The sequence below is a fragment of the Crocodylus siamensis genome, chromosome 1 (genome assembly GCF_052110815.1).
Source record: "Crocodylus siamensis isolate JL-2025a chromosome 1, ASM5211081v1, whole genome shotgun sequence".
Lineage (NCBI taxonomy): Eukaryota > Metazoa > Chordata > Crocodylia > Crocodylidae > Crocodylus > Crocodylus siamensis.
Window position 1 is genome coordinate 259,406,369 of NC_143395.1, and position 20,043 is coordinate 259,426,411.

The 20,043-nt window shown below is 48.2% G+C and overlaps 1 protein-coding gene across 3 annotated transcripts in view; it reads right to left on the reverse strand.

The window, feature by feature from the left end:
* The window catches only part of LOC149874425 (cystathionine beta-synthase-like), a 48,864-nt gene extending 39,651 nt beyond the window's left edge, over positions 1-9,213 (reverse strand). For 2 of the 3 annotated variants that reach the window (XM_090061496.1, XM_090061488.1), the window contains exons 1-3: positions 9,123-9,213; positions 2,053-2,114; positions 277-498 (exon numbers count right to left, since the gene is read on the reverse strand). In XM_090061496.1, the coding sequence (XP_089917622.1) occupies positions 277-318 (42 nt within the window). In that variant the 5' untranslated portion in view covers positions 319-498; positions 2,053-2,114; positions 9,123-9,213. The remainder of the gene's footprint in view (positions 1-276; positions 499-2,052; positions 2,115-9,122) is intronic. The other variant, XM_090061505.1, reaches the window with a different exon arrangement.
* Between the last annotated feature and the right edge of the window lie 10,830 nt (positions 9,214-20,043).

A 20,043-nucleotide genomic window follows, 5' to 3' on the forward strand; every position in this document is an offset into this window, starting at 1 on the left:
CAATGCTGTCAGAGTTATGTCCTTATCTCCTATCACAGCCATGTTGTCTGAAGTAGGAATGGATTTTCAGCTGGTAGCAAGTTACGATACCACCATGAACAGCATTAGCTGAGCCACGTCTACCAGCAGAGCTGCATCCTAACAAGGGGTTTTGCTGGCACAGCTACATTTCCTATGAGTTGTGACCTTCTAACATCCTGAAACAATAAAATAATGCCAGCAAAGCCAGATCTTAAGAGAAAGCTTCCACAGAACGAATCCCATCAGACTGAGTACCTCAAGCACGGCACCAGATCTCCTTAGTGCTGATTTCGACATGTTCCCAAGCGTGGATTTAAAACACAAGAGACTCAATTCACTCCAGAATCTCTTTTTGCTACTGTTCACAAAGAAGAACGAGTTCTCCAACGCTTCAGGGTATGAAGGTTAAAATGTTGAGCCAGGCAAACTTTTGTACTGGGTGTAAGACACATCCGCTGCTTTTAATGAGCCAAGATGCTGCAAAACAAAGTGGACAAGACATGCAAACATATAACATTAGGAAGAGCTGGGCAGTAGAGGTACCAAATTAAGCCCGATCTGAACTACTACATAATAGTTGGAAGATTCCCTCACAGAGGTGAACAACTGAAGTTCTTTTGATAGCACTCATCCTATTCAATGCCATCCTTCATCTCCATCGAAGAAGCACCCTTGATGAACCAACCAAATAAGCGCAAGTGTCACAAGAGGCACCCAGCAAGGGAACAAGTTGAGAAATGACTTCTTAAAGAAAACATTGGCAATGTTCTTCCCATTCTGCTTTTCCTCCATAGGAGGAGTCCAATCACAAGACAAACCTGTAGCAAATTCTTCCTACTGTTAAATTAGTGCTGCCTGTATGAATCCAGTAGAACTGCATGCAGCATACAAAAAAAATGTAGGTGTTAGGAAATGAAATCTAAAAACAGTCTTGGTGTTTTATAAATTAAATTATGCCTGTAACAGAATGAGCTAGCATCTCCAAGTCCAGCTGCACAAAGGGGATTTCCCATGTCTGCAGAGATGTACATCTGGCTCAAGTCTTTCAAAATATCTGTGCTTTTTCTTATTTTTTTAATTAGATTCTGTAATCATGTTGTGGTAGGTTCCATATCTACTTTCATGTTTGTACAGCACCTGGAACAAGGCCCCAGTGTGGCACTTAGTCTCTGGGTTCAACCACAAAACAAATATTATGTAAAAAGAGACACACCCTCTGTATATTTGTCTGATCAATGGAAGAGCAATGAGAGCGTGGAACCACGTGATACATGAACTTCAGTATATAAGTCTCCAATTCAGCACACACCATTGATCACTTTTACCTTCTGCCCACTAGTTACCTTCCCTGCCAATGATTCAGGAATGCTCCAAATCCCTAAACAGGTTTAAATAGTCACCACTTAGAACAAACATAAAACAAGCCACAAACCTAAAACCTCTTAGTCGAGTGTTTCTTTCTTTTTCTCATCCCATCCCAAATTAAAAACTACATTAGTCTAAGGCCCAGCACAGGACAAATTCAGTCTTAAGGCTTATCAGACAGGTACCAATAAGGTCTAATCTGTCACAAGCACACAGGGCTAAAAGATTTCAATCTCATCAGTAGAAAAAGGGATATTCTCAGCTACCCAGTGAAACCCAACACTCACTTTTATTCTTGGAATATCCTGAGATGTACCAAAAATGGCATCATTTGGGGCAATATAAGAAAGGTCTTTTACAGAGGGTTTTGTGACTTCTCTTGGTGTACAAATTGTTGCGTAAAGGATCACTAAGAAAGCATTCGCTGAGAACGGATGTGTGATGTCACTGGAGGCTGGGAGCCAACAGAATTTAAGAGGAAATAATCCTAGTTTACAAAGCAAGTCCAACAAGAACCCTGTGGTCTAGCAATGCCAATGCCTCTTGAGTGTCCCATAAGAAAGGAGGCAGAGTTTGTTAACAGGAAAGGGATATGATTATTTTATTACTATGATCTGCTGTGCAAGGAGGGTGTAGCTTAGAAACAATTCTGCACCTGGTACTTACCACCACACCTCTTTAGCCTTCTTGCTTCAAGAGGCTCCAGTAAAGGTTTTTTTCCCCCTCTCCTTCAAAAAAAAAGAAAAAAGGGAAAACGCATTAAAATGTTGTGAAAGTCTTCTTAAGGGACAGCAACATCGTGTTCACCATAATGGAACCAATATCACCAGCTTCATCGATAGATAGCTGCAAGGCACAAAGAATACAGATTGTTCGCTATAACGATAAGTGGCAAGGAGAGAGGGCTTTGAACACTGCCTTCTGTTTTCACAAAGGTGCTCCGTGCAATGCATTTGGAAGTGAAGAAGGCAGAAGGCATTTTCCAAGAGCAACTCTCGATCTCTTCAGATTTTGCTGTCTCTCTCACAAAGGCTTTGAGAACACTGCTGTGTCCCTACCAGCTGAACATGGAGTGTGATATGTATATACATTACAAAAGACTGTGTATTGCAGGGAGGGAAGAACCCATAGAACTGCTCCCCAGTAAACCAACAAGATTATAAACACGGATCCTGGTTTTCTCTGATAAAAAAAAAAAAAATCCTCAATTTTTGGATTAAAAAAAGTAACCCAAAATACACATTTTTTGAGATTAAAATAAAACACCACTCCCACCTATATATTTATATCTAGGTGGGAGTGGTTTTTCATATTTATATAAATAAAAGCAGATTGCTGCTTATAAGAAGCCTTACTCCTTCAAAGAAACTCCCTACTCATTAGTTCACATACTCCTCAATAACCCTTCCCATGAGACAATTTCATGGATAAGAGGATATCTTCCCCCCCACAAACACACACTCCCTCTCCTGATACTGACTGCCCTACAAACTCCCTCATCATCCCCTTTCTTACAGGGCCAGTGAAGTCTGCTTCACAACAAACCCCACAGACCACCACTACTAACTACGCTTGGTCACAGGGATGTTATTTCTGCTTAACCAGAAATAACAGAACTGTTAAGAGGAAAAAGCTGTGTTTGCTGTGTCCAGCCAGATTTTGAGCACATTCATTTTGAAAGAAGGGGACACAGGTTCAGGATTTTAAACAACGTTTCTGGCTGGGACTACTATTGTTGCTTAAGAGGAACAATTCCAAGGTAGAAAAAAGTAGAACAAATGGTCACAGCTGCCACAAAACCCCTATCCTGGGACACAATATTGACTTTAAAAGATACTGCTCCCAGGAAAAAAAAAATGCAAGGCTGACACTTGGCAAAGACTCCACAAACAAAACAGATACACCAACATCTTTCCCGCACCAGCCCAGATGCTGGTATATTAACCAGTAGTCACCAGAACATAGGACAAGCTGCTGCTATGAAGAACTAGACCCTGTAGTACTTCCAAGAATACTTTTTCCAGGGTGAGGAATATTGGTTTGGGCCACGTTGGTCTAAAAGCATAGGCAGATAAAACTCTTGGGGTAGAGGCAATATCTTTTATTCGACCAACTAAATAGTAGCACAGAAATTTTTTGCTACTATTTAGTTGGTCGAATAAAAGATATCGTTTCTACTTCAAGAGTTTTGTCCGTCTTTCCCAGGACGACACCCTCTTAGTGAAGACATTCTGGAGGGCTTCAACAGCTTGGAGACAAGGACCAGATTCATGCCAGAACCTAGCTGGGCTTTGCTGCTGGTGGCCCACTACTGGTAGGAAATACATGGAGGAAGTGGGATAAATATGAAACAAAGTTGTAGAGACAGAAAATTGCAGCAACCTCCTCTTTTTCTGGTCTGCCTCCTATGAGCAGCTGGCAAGGAAGGGTTGGAGAAAGGGCATAGACTGGCCAGCCAAGGCGTACTATGATCAATGGACCTTACCATCAACCTCTACCAGGGAGCAGTGTTGCTGTGCTGACTCCCCTATCAAACTCCTCCATCATAAAAAAAAAATCTGAGGCAGGTCAGCAGCATTAACCCTCTCCCTGAAGGAAATCTCTCAAGGGCCATAAGCTTTTAGCCAGGTTGTAAAAGCTACACCCATATTAGGAATAAATTAGCCATGCTAATTAGAAAAGTTGATCTAACCTCCTCCACTACACACACAGAGCAAGACACTGGAGAGATGCTGAATAGAAAAACCATGTATAAACTGTGGAAAGGCATTTATTCCAATGGTCATGTCAACTACTTTCTAGAACATAAATCCAAAAAAAAAGCAATATACAGAAAATATTAGTTGCATCCAATCCCTTAAATTTGGGGAGATGAAGAAAAATGTCCTTAAAATCTGCTGCTCCCCCTTTTCTATAGAACTTTCTTCAATCAGACAGCACCCAGCTGTGAGCTTTGTATCTCTTATTACTGCAAATCAGGGTATTCATCCATGAAGCACCAGGCTAGGTGAACAGTGGCTACAAGCTGTTACCATTTGGTGGGTGTTTGGTACACTGGTAATCTCAGATGAACCAGGAGCCACATACCCAGGCAGGAGCTTCCAAAGACAATTTTCCAGCTGCCCTGCCTTCCTGGCTGTAAAGATCAAGACTGAAGATCAGCTTGGGAATTTGTTCCCAATAGTGTCTGTGCCGCACTTTTTCAGGATGAGGAATGTCAGTTTCCAAAGCTATTAATCCAATGTGTTCCGTGAACACTTCACATATGGGTGTATTTCCCACACCATTTAAAAGAAACGAACCAATTAGATCCTGTCTGCGCAGTTTCTGAGTCCTGCCTGCAGCTTAAATTTTGTCCAAAAGGCAGGTCCACAAGTTAGACCTGGTGGATCAGAGTCAACAATACTAAGGTTTGACTGCCAAAGAGGAGGTAAAGTGTACAAGTAAGTCCCTTCAGCCTTGGCCTGAGAATGGGATATACTTTACTTCAAGCATGCAAAAAATCCACCTGAAGGTAGCAGGCATTCTCATGGTCTTAAGTGCTTTGCTGGAGTGGGTACTTAGCATCCTTCCTAGCTTTGCCTCTTATAGGTATTGCTGTAACATCTGGATACCACACACAGCCGTTAGAAGCCTCTAGGAAGACCGCTAATGCCACAGGTAATTTTTATGCTCTCTTTGCATCTCCCTCAGTGTCAGTCGCATCAGTCAAGGACCACCGAGCAATCTGAAATTACTGGGGACTGAAATAATCACATTCTGGTTCTGGAAAAAAGACAGCTGAGAAGAGGGGGTGCAGATCTGCCCCTAGAGGAGTTAAAAGCCCAATTCTCTCTCAGTGATCTCATTCAATAGGGGAAGGTGTGGATGCAAGCTTTTCCCTGGATCAATAATCATCTTCAACCTTGAATTAGTACATCCAAATACTCTGCGATTTGAAATGGAACATTACAATTTTCCCCTGCCTTTTTAATGCTCCAGGATTTTACAGCTATGCTGGCAAAGAAACTGTAAATGTTTTGTTTAAGAACTCCTGGCCTAAGGACAGCAAAATGTTCTATTCTGCCATCTTCCCAGATGAGGAGGATTGCATGTATGCAGTTATGGAGCTGGTGAAACTGGTGTAGTGAGCAGAAGCAACTAAGGAATAGTAGAATTGCAGAAGAAAGGCTAGCTTGATCAGTGGAACATCAAGATCATTGAAAAGGAGAGAGAATCATTAAACACCCATGAAATAAAGAATTCAGACGGAACTAGGTAGAGTTGTAATAAACCATGAATTCAACTGACGAAATCAAAGGGAGGATGTGAGTGCACCAGTGTAAGCCCTAGATACGCCCCTGGCCCCAGCTGTAATAAAAACCTTGAAGCAGACAGAGAGAAAGAGCTTAGACTGGAGGCAACTCATAGACTAACCAGTGAACATTTGAAAACAAAAAATTAACCTAGCTCAGCAGCCTTGCTCTTTCAAACAAAACAAACCACTTCTGGATGCTCCCCCTTACAAATCACATGTCACAAGAGATGCTTCTTATATAACACAACATAAGATTAAACATAGCAGATAAAATCAATATACAACAGCCTTAAGATAGAACTTTGCCTTGGTTATGCTTATCACATTGAGAAAATTACCTCCTGCTTTGGCAGACAAACCATATTAGAGTGGGTTTGCCAAAAGCAGAGCTACATCATAATAAAAGCTTAACAACAACTTCATAACTCTCTTTCTAAATTAAACAAAACAAAAACGCATGGGGGATTTTGTCATCTTGTTTTATTTTAGCTCACTGCTGTTTAATCACCCACACCAGTTAAATACTAGGCTTTGAGCCACAGACCTCCTTCTCCAAAACCACAAATGGCAAGTGTTACATTAGACAGAGAATTGCCGAGTCACTGTCAAAAACAGAATTATATCAATTCAAGCAGTTGGACTAGCCTATAGAAACCCATCTCAGCAACAGCAGGCAACTGAATTTTGCTTGTGCTGTGGTTCCACTCACACTGAGAATTACCAGACTATAGCAAGCCCGATTTTTTTTTTTTCAGGTAACCTCCAGCAGCAGCATTGATTTGTTATCTCTTTCACTCATACACCCTTTTATTCTCATATGTAAAATTCCCAGACCCCATTTCTATTCCTCTAGAACGGCCTTCCCCTTCAAAGAGAAGTTTTCCAAGGGGCTGAGCATGCCGGCCCAAATTCTGGCAAGCACATGCTTGATTAGCTCAGTGGATCGGGGCCATAGTGCTCAACATTCTTCAGGATCAAGTTCTTGAAAACATGCAGGTTTCCTATGAGAATCAGGGGATTATCTAAAACAGGGAAAAGAAAAAATATGAAGCTCACTATTACCATCAATAAAAATGCCATTGAATTGACCATTATTAGTAATCTGTTCTACTGTGGCAGCTCTCAGAGGCTCTAGTCAGGTTCAAAAACTCCTCAAGTTGGACAGGCTATAAAACAGGGATGGCCAACCAGCTGTATAAATGCCACTAGTGGCATGGGCAGCCTATGTGTGTGACATGGCAGGTTAGGAGGGGGACAGGGAGCACAGACCCTGATAAAGTAGGAAGCAGAAAGCAAGTAGATCAAGCAAATAGCACAGGGAAGGAAGTAGAGAGCAGAGCAGCACATCAGGCAGGGGAAGAGGACTGGAGTAGCATTTTGGGAGGGTGCTGGGCTGACGCATGGCATGCCTGCCAAAGGAGGTTGGCTCCCATTGAAAAACACATTCCTGTCCCAACAAGCTATGCAAATACTGCCAAACAGGTAAGAAAAAAATATGTAAGAGAGGGTCCTGGGCAGAACCATCTCCCCAGAATGGGCAAAGAGCCAGTGCCAAGCCTGTAACCGACAGGAAGAAAAACTTGGAGATTATCTCACAAGCATGAGAAAACTTCAAATGTGGCCTGTGTTATCAGGCTAGTAAGGGAGGTTCTTTTAAAAACAGTAGGCATCAGAGTAGCAGACTTGGAGCCCTCCCAAGGTTCTGTGGTTATAGCTTCATAGCCATTAGAAAAATAAACTCGAGCATTACAGAACATGCTCTCATTCAGCACTCCCTGCAGAGCCATCCTTTCCTTGCAATTCAGTATTACATAACTCTCGTTATTCTTCTACTTTCAATCCCATCTTTCTGTTCACCACTAGGAAATAAATGAGTCCCAAACACATTTAAAAAAACAAAACAATCCACATTGTGATCTGGTTTTCAGGGGCTGGAAAGACAATAAAATTCATCAGGGCAGGGACATCAGTGGGAAGAAATCGAAATCAAGCCATTAATAAGATACTTCACAAAAGATCATCCTGGGTGTGTCTACACCAGCTGACTAATTAGCTCTGCAGTAAATGTCTCAGCATCTACATGTGGGGATTAATAAACTCTGCAGCACGGTAACACTTGTAAATACAGGGCAATAAACTCCTGTGGAGTTTTTTCATGTGCAGCAATGCACATGCTGATGGGGTTGGCTCAGGCATGAGGGTGCTTCAGCATAGGGCCTGCCTGCAGGCTAGCCCCATGCTGAAGCACCCTCCTGCCCCAGCCAGCCCCTCCACAGCACAGCGAGCCTGGTTAGTGCAGCCCCAGGCTGGCAGACTGACCCCACTAGACTCCAGCACAATTGAAATTTTGTCAGGACACAATCTGGTCCAAAACCTTTTCTCCTGCATGCTGCAAATGGGGAAAGCAATGATGCAAGAGGAAAGCAATCCTACCCCCATGCCTGCAAAAGACATTTGTAACCCGAGCGTCCACTTGGTGCTTAAAGAGGATCCTGTTCATAGCGTAGCAAGTGAGCAGCACTCAGGATTTCAGCGAGGCCTGGAATAGGAGACGCAGAGAGCAGGCTCTGGTGTCTGCACTGTGGCCAAACTGCTACACATTTTCTGACACTCCTTTGCATTGCAACTGTGGCACTTTGTCCAAAGCTCATCCACCAGGCTGAGAAGGCAGACAGATTTCAAGGGGGTGGGGGGGTCGCCTTTGTATTTAATTTGCTTGGACTAGCAAACTAGCAACACACCTTGCACCTCTCCCTAGACAACCCTTGCCTTGGGCCCATGGCTGACCTGGGATTATGGCGTGTCCACATGGTGCCCTTACAATGAAGGAGAGGGTTCAGTGAGTGGCTGAATGCAACCATTGACCAGACAAAGGGATCCCGGGGGGAGGAGGTGGGAAACTGCTCCGGGCATGAGACACCAGAATGAACTGGGAGCAAGTGAGGGTTCACCCTGGGGGACCTAGCTCTGTCCCACTGGGTCTCCTTTCAGGCTGGGGGAAGCAGGCAGCACCATACCCAGACTCCAGGCAGCCCTGAGAGAACTTTTATTATGAACCCACCTTCACCAGAGATAATGAAAATAATCATGGAACAATTACCATTTCCGGACCCCCTTTGTGTCCCGGCCCTGGGTGGCTCCCGGGGTCGCCCATGCCTGTGTCCAGCCCTGGAAGCAGGGGCCTCTACCTTTGTTCTCTGAGCCTAACCCAGCGCCCTGCGGAAGACCTGGGCCCAGCTCCATCTCTCCTGGCTGCGGGGGCCAGAGGGATGGCAGGGGCGGGCAGTGCCCAGCCTCTGAGCCCCGCAGGGCCAGAAGCGTGCGAGCCGGGCAAGGGAGCAGGTGCTGCGGGATGATGCAAGAGGAAAGCCAAGGCGCAGGGACACGGCCTCCCCCGGGGCTCCCCCATCCCCTGCCCCACTGTCCCCCCGGCACTCACGGCAGTGACGGGGCCGGCGCCCCCCGCCCCGATCGCAGCGCGCGGGCAGGATGCAGCTGGGCTCCAGCGCTCCTGCCGGGGGGGAGGGGGAGCGGCGCGCGCTCTGATTGGCTGGACCGTGGGCGTGGGGGGCATACGCCCCACCAATGGGAAGGCGGAGAGTCATTCCTGCAGCCTTGTGGCGGGGGGATGGGGTTTTCCCCTCCTCCCCTCCCCTGGGGGGGCATCCCCCGCCGCCCGCTTTGTGACGTCACAGAGGGACGGGGCGGGGGGCAGCGGGGGGCGCTGGCGGTGCGGAGGGGGAGGGGGTGCCCCCGCCACGTGCCCGCCTGGCAAAGGCCCACAGCTGCCCCGGTCCTAAACCCAACCACAGCGCAGCGGCTCTGACTTGTGCGGGCCCAGCACAGACTGGAGGGAGGAAGAAGGGAGGCCCGTGGCACCCCGGCCCTGGCAAGCGACTGATAGATGTCAGCTTCTCGGACCACCGTGTGCTGTGGGTGGAAGTGGGCATCGGGCAGGGGCTGAAACAGGGCAGAGGGGTCTGGAAATTAAATGTGTCCTTACTGGATGACCCAGAGGAATGCATGGCCTTTGAAAGGGCGTATCGCCAGTGGCAATCCTTACACCCCCTTTTTCCAACACGGTGGGACTGGTGGGCAGAAATCAAGCAACGCGTGCGAGAGTGGTTCACCGCGGTGGGGAGGAAGCGGGCGTGGCAGAGGAAGAAGGAGTTAGTGCGTTTACAAGGGGAAGTGCAAAGGTTGTGGGAAGAGCGGAAGAAGGGGGCAGCGGTCCAGGGAGAATGGGAAAGGGCGAGGGAGGGAGTGAAAAATTGGTTCCGGACCAGGATGCAGGAGCGGATGTTCCTGGCCAAGGCGGAGTGGGTGGAGGAAGGAGAGGAATGGGGCAGGTTTTTCGCCTTGCGGGTGAGAAGGAAGAAGCGGGTGATGGGGGCGGTCCGCACGGCCGAGGGAGGGAGGGTGGAGGCCGTGGATGGCGTATTGCGGGAGGTGACTAGGTTCTACGGGGATTTGTTTCGTAGGAAAGCGGGGAGGCGAGAAGACCTGGAGGGGCTGGTGGGGAGTTTGGAAGCCAAAGTGGGGGAAGACGGGAGACAGGGGCTGATAAAGGAATTGACGGAAACCGAGATGCTGGGGGTCTTGAGGACAATGCCTTTAAAGAAGACCCCGGGAGGCGATGGGATCCCGGTGGAATTTTATGGGAAGTTTTGGGATTTAGTGAAGGGGGACCTGTTGGCCCTGTTTAAGGAAATGATGGATCGGGGTCAGGTAGGGGAGGGCTTTGCCCAGGGAGTCGTGGTCTTGATCTATAAGAAAGGGGGACGGGAAGACATTAAGAACTGGAGGCCGATCACCCTGCTGAATTCGGATTATAAATTATTTTCCAAGATCCTAGTGACAAGGATGGGGGAGGTGTTACCGCAGGTGCTGGGCGGGGAACAAATGTGCGTGGTGGGGGGGCGGCGGACGACACACGCACACTGGCTGCTCCGGGATACGCTGTCGTACATTACCGACCGGAAGTGGAACACGATAGTGGCGAGTCTGGACCTGCAAAAGGCGTACGACAGCATCGGGCACGAGTTTCTGTTTGGGGTTCTGGCAGGCATGGGGATGCCGGGGGAATTTGTGGGGTGGCTGCGGGCGCTGTACGGGAGGGCGAGCAGGGTGCTGGTGAGGGGCTTCCTGGGAGAAGCCTTTGCAGTGGATTCGGGGGTGAGGCAGGGGTGCCCGCTGTCGCCGGGGCTCTTTGCGCCATTGAGCCGCTGGCACAACGAATTCGAAGAGATAGGGAGATCAGCGGTGTTCGAGTGCCGAGGGGCGGGGAATTAAAAGTCCTCCTGTACATGGACGACGTGACATGCGTGGTGCGGGACGAGGTGTCCTTAGAAAGAGTGGTGAAGCACGCTACGGAGTTTGGGGAGGTATCTGGAGCGAGAGTGAACACAGACAAGAGCGTAGTCCTGGCGGTTGGGAACTGGGGGGATTTGGGGAAATTTGGATTGAGGGTGGAAAGGGAGGAACTGAAAATCCTGGGTGTGTGGATGGATACCCATGGAAAAGGGAAGCGGGCTTGGGAAGTGTTAGAGACGAGAGTCAACCAGACGGTGGAGCTGTGGAGCACCCGGCATTTATCCGCAAGGGGAAAGGTGCAAGTGATCAAACAGTGCCTGTTGCCAAAGATCTTGTACACGGCGATGGCGTACCCCCCGTCCTGGCTACAGGCCCGGCGGGTCCAGCGGGCATTGTGCCTCTTCTTTTGGGGGGGGAAGACAGAGAAGGTGGCCAGGACAGAGGTATATAAGGAAGAGGGCTTGGGGGGATGGGCTCTCCCGAATATAGAGGGTTTTGTTTACGTGCACTTTCTGAAGATGGTCGTGAGGGAAGCGAGGGGCGCAGCGGGACCGGTTTCTAACCTTTGCGTTTTCTGGGCGGGAAGGCTCCTACAGAGGCTGGGACTGTTTGGGAGCGGGTGGCGGGGGGCTTGGGCTTGGCGGATGTCACTCCCTTACGCACGCCTTGGATCCTTTGTGGCCAGGGAAGGCTTGGCAGGGTTAGGGATGGAAGGACTGGCGGATGCCAGGAAAGTCCTCAAGTTCCTCAGGGGGAAGCAGAGAATGGCTGATGTCGGAGAGTTGAGCACGGACAAGGTCAGCAGGGTGTGGAGAGGGTTGGTGGGGAAGGAATGGAAAGGGGAGCACGAGGAGCTGGCCTGGAGGGCCGTGAGAAACGCACTGCCAGTGCGACAAGTACTATATCGATGGGGACTCACACGGTCCCCCAAGTGCCCAAGAGAACTTTGTGACGAACCTGAGTCCGTGGCGCATGTTTTGTGGGGTTGTTTTTATGCACAGAAGGTGTGGGGGAGGGCAGGGGCTTTCTTGAAGGAGACAGGGAAGGCAACGGGGATCACGAGTGAAAACGTGCTCTATGGTTTGACAGAGGGGACGGATGGGTCATGGGGTGTGAGGGTGCTTGTCACATGTATTAAAGTAGCAATTTGGAAAGTGCGTTCCCTCCTAGCACTAAAGGGCTCGTGCTTTTCAACGATAGAGTGTCTGCAATTAGCTATGCACGAGTTGTATTTCTATAGAGGAAGAGGAAAGCAGAGAACGCAAGGAGGGGATACAACGCCCTGGGAAGGGCTGGACTTCAGAGGTTTGTTTCAGCCCCGTGTAGGCATAGGATAGTTTAAGGGACAGCATATTTGCCAGAAAGGGTGGGGGGGGCCTTCAGCAGGTCGATTGCGACGTTGAATATGTGAATATTATGTAATAAGGTGGGATTCTGGTTCAACAATGTGTTTAATAGTGCCTGTTTTTGTTTTTTTCCCCTGTGATAAAATGGAGAAGGGGCTCCAAGAGTGGGTGAGGGTACTTGCAATTATATAAGAAACAAGTTAAATGATTTCTAAATGGGTTTTCAGGAAGTCACAAGTGATTTTATTTGTTCTGTGAATGTTAGGAAAATTTGTAAAAGTGAGTTTCTATTAACTTTGTGAAACCTCAGGTGCGTTTTGTTTACTTGTAGTTTTTCTTAATGTGTTTCATAGTGACAGCTTTTACTAATAAAATGTTTTTAATAAAAAAAAAAAAAAAAAAAAAAAAAAAAAGGCACCAGGCAGCCTGGTCACGTCCCGCCTCGCAGCCACCCTGCCCCCGCGAGCATGAGCACCGGGCCTGCCGCCGCCGCCAAAAGGATTCCTCTGCCCGCTTTCCCTGCTGGAGGGGCAGGTGCTTCCCCCGCACCCTGCCACAGCCCTGGTGCCCAGACAGCCTCCCCTCCCCCACATCAGCAGGCGGGTGTACATACACACACACACACCCACACCCACAGATAGACTTATCTGCATCCAGCTGCCAAGCTTGCACCCACTGCCCTGCCTGGCTACATGCGGGCCACGTGCGTGTGCACATGCACATGGTACCCTCACCCCGCAATCCCCCCTCCCCCTGCTCCTACCATGGAGCAGAGAAAGGTCCTAGACATTTGTTCAGATTTCAAAACACTGCTTGGACGGAGATGAGAGGACCTAAAAAGAGGACGTGTCCAGAAAACCCAGATGTATGATAACCCTGTGCCTGCCACCTGGCCCGGCTGCCCCCACGGCCTTTGGAGGCAGTGGGGAAAGGGCCAGGAAAGCTGGCTCAGGCTTGTCCCTGCCAGCCCCCTGTGCAAGGAGGGCAGAGCTGGGATCTAGGCAGCCATTTTGGGAGTGGGGGGTGCCCCTGTCACAGAAGTGATGGAGGAGACCTCAAGGTCAGTGAGGGGGACCTTGAGTCTAATGGGGGGGGCCTTGAGTTCAACAAGGGCTTTGAGTCCAGTGAGAGGCTTTCAGTTGGTGAGGGGAGCCTTGAGTCTAGCGAGGGAGGGCCTCAAGTCCAATGAGGGGAGCCTCCTCTAGTCCAACAATTTTCGAGCTATGGCCTGAGGCCCCCTGGGGGGAGGGGCACAGACTATGTCTAAGTGGTCCATGAAAGATGGCCATGATCACTCAGAAACAGGTGAATACCCACACTTGCAATTCAACAGGGTCCACACCTCCATTCGAAATTTTGTAGGGGTCTGCAGATGAAAAACAGTTGAAAACCACTGCTCCAGTGCAATGACAGGGGCCTCCAGTCCTGCAAGGGGCACCTTGAGTCCAAAAAGGTTGAGAACTACTGTTCTGGCCTAACTACATCTCTAACTACACAGAAGTCCCAGCACCAGACTAGGGGTGTCTACATACATGGATGTGATGCTGGACCTCTGATTAGGATGGTTCCCGGGGGAAACACAGAACCTAAGGTGCTGAGTGGTGTTAAAAGCACCTAAAGAGAGATTTCACTAATACGTTAGAATAGACTGCATTGATTACCTTGACATTATCTTTATCACAAACCAACAAGTTGGATCTTCTGTTTAATGGGGAAAAATTAAAACCTGACAGCTATTGCCATCCCTGACTAGGGACATGGAAAACACTTTGAGTTCCTCCTTCACTTTAAATATGGGGGTCATATCCCACTACAAGTAAATCCTTAAGTGATTTGTTAGACTTGGGGACTGAGTGGTAGATGAGCTGCAGGAAAAGCAGTCATCATGCAGCCCTGTAAAGGTTCAAACTGTAACCTAAGTAGGCACAGGCAGGTGCAGCATTTAAAATCAGTCCTCACTGCTACAGTAGATGTGTCATGCCAGTGATGCAAAGGAGCCATAACATTTTAATTCATGTTTTTTTAAGAAACAATATAGAGAAATTTGCCTGTGCAATGCACTGTTCATTAGTTGTTACATGCAGTACTGCTTCTTTAAATATTGCAAGTTTATATGCCTCCCCAGGAACCCCGTTTGCTTTCATTTGGGGGTCTTTGCTCAGAAAAATAAAAAGTCACCAGCCATGATAGTTGTGCTGTGGAGTTAAAAAAGATAATAGTTCAATCTGCAGGAAGGCCTGTGCTGCAGTGGTATTTTTATCAATGTGGAGAACTGTACTTTTAAGAGGCTCACATACTGTAAGGCAAAGGGAATACAACTGGCTGGTCTGAGACACCTTGGAGTCTCAGACCAGCAGAAACTCCCTGTGCCTGAAGAAGGGTGATTGCACCCAAAAGCTTGCTAAGAACTTTTTTCCAACTACTCAGTTGGTCTAATAAAAGACATCACATCTACTCAAAGAAGCTTGCCTGCCAGGAGTAAAACCAGCATTTAAAAGGATGCCATGAGTGAGCGTGTGAAGCAGTTTAAAACCCCAAAAACATAAAACACTCTAGAAGTGTAGAAGGGAAATGAAAGATCAAAAGATACTTTACTCTGTATCTGCAAGTAATGGATGCCAGTAAAAACTTAAGACAATGTGAAGGTAGATAGTGACTGATTCTGAAGTAAGCAAATGTTAAGTCATTCTTAACATTTAAGTTAAGAATGATTAAGTTAAGTATAGATAGTTCTGGATTTTCTGAGCTGACTGTTAAGGCAGAAGGAGGTTAACCCTTGATAAGGCAATTCAGATTTGCCGGGCTACGGTCATCTAGTACAAAATGGACAGTGATTTTGCTATCAGCATAACTGACAATATGCTCAAAATAGATTCACAAAGTAGGCAAAACACAAAGAGCAACGTGGAGCTACACTTTCTGTAATAAACTAGTACAGCTATGTGTAAAAAAGATGTGAGAAATACAGTGGATCACTGCAAAAGTTTGCACAATGCGTACGAAGAGGAGGATGACACTCAGATGAATTCTTTGGAGTAACAATGGTCAAGACTGTAGCAGATGAGGGCTAGCTACCACCAAGAAGGGCTGGGCACTAGGGCTGTGCGAGGTTTTGGACTGTGCTTCAGATCTGGAGAAGCTGCGGATGCTTTGGCATCAGAAGCAGCATGTCCGGATCGAAGCACTGGCTTTGTTAGGCTTTCTGAAGCAGTCCAGAGCTTCCGAACCGCTTTGGAAAAGTTTCGGAGCTGCTTCAGAGATCCGGTCATAAGGTATAATGGGGAATCAATGAAATAAATATCTAAAACTTTGTTGTTTTTTGTCAGATTTGGATGAAACTGGCAGGGGGGTAGCCTCTGCTGAGAGCATGAAGCCTGCCTAGTTTCAAGAAGATTGGCGCAGGGGTTCAGGGGGAACTGCACCCCAAATTCATGAAAGCAAAACTCATGTCACATCTGTTACACCACAGTGGGCTGAAAACTGCAGGGGTGCTAGCCTCTGGTGAGGCCACAAAACCTGCCAAGTTTCAAGGAAATAAGTGCAGGGGTTTGGGGGGAACTGCACCTCAAGCAGATGACAGGCAAAACTTGTGACACAGATGACACTGTGTGTGTTAAGGCGCAGTGGGCTGAAAACTGCAGGGGTGGTCACCCCTGCTGAGGCCACAAAGCCTGCCAGCTGTCAAGGAGATAGGTGCAGGTGGAGTCTGGCTTCTGGGGCCCTGCACCTCTGGCTGCTGACAGGCAAAACTCGTGACACGAGTGGCACTGTGTGTGTTAAGGCGCAGCAGGGTGAAAGCTGCAGGGATGGTGGCCCCTGCTGAGGCCACGAAGCCTGCCAGCTGTCGAAGGAGATCAGTGCAGGGGTGTTCTGGGGCCCTGCACCCCTAGCTGCTGACAGACAAAACTCGTGCCATGGGTGCTTGTGGGACTGACTGTGTCTGTCTTGGGGCAGTTGATTGTCTGTATTGATTCTTTCCTTAGTCTGGCTTTGTAGGTGCTAATTGATGGTAATTAACTGGCTCTATTAGCTAGGTCCTGTGTATTGAGCTGGTCCCTGAGTGAATCATGATTGATTGGTAACTGGTAACACAGTAGCTTAGCAGCCAGACCTGCAGTAGTGTCTCCCATGCCCCAAGACAGAGACAGTCAGTCCCACAAGCACCCATGGCACAAGTTTTGCCAGTCAGCAGCTAGGGGTGCAGGGCCCCAGAATCTGTGCACCCATCTCCTTGACAGCTAGCAGGCTTCATGGCTGCAGCAGGGGCCACCATCCCTGCAGCCGTCACCCTGCTGCCCCTTAACACCCGCAGTGTCACCCATGGCACGAGTTTTGCTTGTCCACAGCTTGAGGGGCAGATCCCCCAAATCCCTGCACCAATCTTGAAACTTGGCAGGCTTCATGCACTCTGCAGAGTCTACCACTCTTGAAAATGTCATCCAAATTGGACAAAAACCAACAAACTTATAGATATTTTATTTTTCCCCGTTATACCCCATTGCCGGATCTCCGAGGTGGCTCTGAGGTGGCTTTGAAGCACTTTGGAAGCTCCAAACCACTTCAGGAAGCTGAATGAGGCAGCACTTCAGCCCTGACATGCTGCTTCAGACCCCGAAGCATCCGAAGCTTCTCCAGATCTGAAGCTCTGTCCGAGCCTCGCACAGTGCTACCGGGCAGTAGGAAAGTGCTGCTATCTCTCTTTTAGAGCTAGGGAACAGGGCTGGCTCTTAAAGACTAAAAGATCCAGCCCCACCAAGGTGCCAAATTTCCTGTATTGATTATTTCCTCTCCTTAGTTTGTGGTTTTGTAGGTGTTAATCCTTGTTCCTTAACTCATTATGTAGTAGCTAGGTACTGTGTATTGAGCTGGGCTCTGAGTGAATCAGGATTAACTAGTAACACAGTAGCTTAGCAGCCAGGTCTGCAGTAGTCCGTCCAAAGCTTTGGAGCTGCTTCGGACAGAATGAAGCTGGAAACCGATCCAGAGCTCCGGATCAGATCCCTGGCATCTGAAGTGGACAGATCTGAAGCCGGGTCTAATAGGTGCCTACTCGCACAGGCCTACTGGGCACACGTCCCAGTAATAGAGATTTGTTTTTCAGCTATTAAGTGTATAATTCATAAATCAAGAGATTTGATGATTGTAGAAGGGGTGTGGCTCATTTTGTACAATGCAGCACCCACCTGGGCTGATTTAAAATGCTGACTTGAGTGAGCACTTCCAAGCAGTGGACCAAGCCCCAGCAACTGCCACAAGCAGCTTATCCCAGAACTGGCCCAAGCGAGTGCTGCAGGTGATGCAGCTCAAGACACAGCCAAATCTAGCACCCCACATAGCACAGGGCCAATCCAACAGCATGTGGGTCCACAAGACAACACCCAGGGCTGGGTTATGGGGCTCTGTGTGTTTGACACCTACGGTCTGGAGTGTTTGATAAAGGTGCAGTACAGCACAAGTATAGAGAAATCTATAAGGCGTAACAGAAGTTAAAAGCACAATGTGGTTTTTGGTCCCAGGAACTGACCTCATTTCAAGAGCGAGTCAATGATTGCAAATGCTTGAGGCATTCCAAGTGACTTTCCCCTGATGCAACAAAGTTGTCATAAAAAAACCATACATAACAATGCTGTAGGAAGCTTCATGGCTGGAACTCCAGCCTTAGGGGTGGGTAGCTTGGGTGACTGCCCAAGGCGCTGTGGTTAGGGGGTGCCACACACACACACACACACACACACACACACACACACACACACACACACACACACACACACACACACACACACACACACACCTCTGCTCATGCTGGGTGGGAGATGTCAAGGGACTTTGATGGCAACATATCCTGGGGGCTGAGCAGCAGGGCCTTCCCTCCTGGCTATGCCCAGAGCTGATTGGAGCCAGCTGGCCAGGGCAGCAGGCTAGAAAGCCCCAGGCAGCAGCAGCAGTGGTGGCAGATGCAGCCAGGGACCATGGTGGGGTAGGAGGGTGCTGGGCCAAGGGCAAGGAGATGATGCCCAGCAAGTAGTGTGGGTGGATGGCCCTGGCTTATATGCAAAGAGCTTCCTCATCAATAACCTACTAGAGTTGGAGGCCAAGCTGCAGTGCCATCCCCAGCCACCTGACACCACCAAAAATGAGGGCAAAGGTGGGCAGCAGCACTCTGCTGCTGGGCTTGACTTTCTGCACAGACAGTCCTGCCTGCTGCCACACCTGCATGCGCTTCCTGTGCGGGCAGCCCTGCCTGCTGCCTCATGCTGAGCCCCTGAAGGCCAGCACCAGGCCAGCATCTCTGGTGAGCAGACACACACTGCTTCATGATAGTCCATGGGGTCCCCTGCCACCCATAGCCACTGCATGCACACCTGTCTCTAGCCCCCACCACAGCACAGACAACTTGGGCCAAAATACAATTCACCCAGGGCACCACTTTCCCCTAAGGCAGGCTTTGGTATCAAGGGCTGCTGCCCAGCTGCAAAAAAAGTGATTACAGGCCTACCCAGGAAGACTGGGCCAGCTGAGGAGAATAATTGGCTTTGTCAGGGCCAGAGGAATTTAAAAGCTCACAGGGAAGGAAGCCAAGAGAAAAAAAGAGGGAAGGCTTCAAGGTGGCAGCACTGAGCCAGGAGGCACTCTCAAGATCTGGGAAAGGACTGCAGGGTACTAGTTAACCCTTTATGTATTCATTTGTTTATGTTGTTGCTGGTGGGGACAAGTTTGTCTCACCGACAAGAAACAGTGCTAGAAACACTGGCAACCCTTTGCAGATCCAAGACTACAACTAGTTACTTTTGGACACCAAGAAAACAGCAAACACCAGGGATGCATAGGTGCAGGTCAAAGATTTAAAATTAAGGATCCAGAGGGGAATGCTGAGCAAAGAACTTAGATGCACCATTTTTGCTTCAGCTTCTGGGCCAGATCCTGATTGCTGTTGCGGGCACATTCAGGATAATCTAAAAATCAGCAGTGTTAGATGGGGGTTCAAAGCCCTCAGCGCAAAGAAAGTCTGGATTGCAGGTCTCCATTTGAGTGCTCAAATTACCAGGCTATTGCAGAAGAAGCAAGCACCATAATTCCTATCTCCTGTTTGAGAGGGAAAGCTGATGCAAATGCTGCACTTTCCACTGCGCTTAATGCTGCTGCTGGTATCAAACTGGCATTAGGTGTGCTCTGTAGGCTCCTACCAGGCCAAATGAAGGCAAATTCCAGCTCTAGTCTGCACTGCAGTAGAGCATCAGGCAGAAGGTAAGATAGCTGTGTGAACTAGCTCAATTATGAGCATGCCTAGAAGCTTGAGTCTAGGCATCAAGGTATCTAATGAATCTAGCTGCCTCCACAATTCTGTAGCTACTGAAGAGGTGCTACATGACTTGCTTTTTGCAACTTAGGCAAGTAAAATTCCACTTAAGTCCAGTTTAGATTCCTGTAAGAACTATTAGAATCTAGCCCTATATTCTACTCTCTCTTACTATAATCTCTTTACACTGCAATGCTGTAAGTTGTTACAGAAGTCATCACACAGATCCTCAAAAATTAAAAGACCCGGTTAAGAGCCAGAGGGGACTTATTAAGCACACTTTAAGGATAAAGTGAAGGAGCCCCCAGCTGACACTTCATGTAGTCAGCCAAATCAAAAAGCTTATAAAAAAGCCCATATGAAATAGTCCCAAAATTCAGACGTGCTAATTAATGCACATTGTG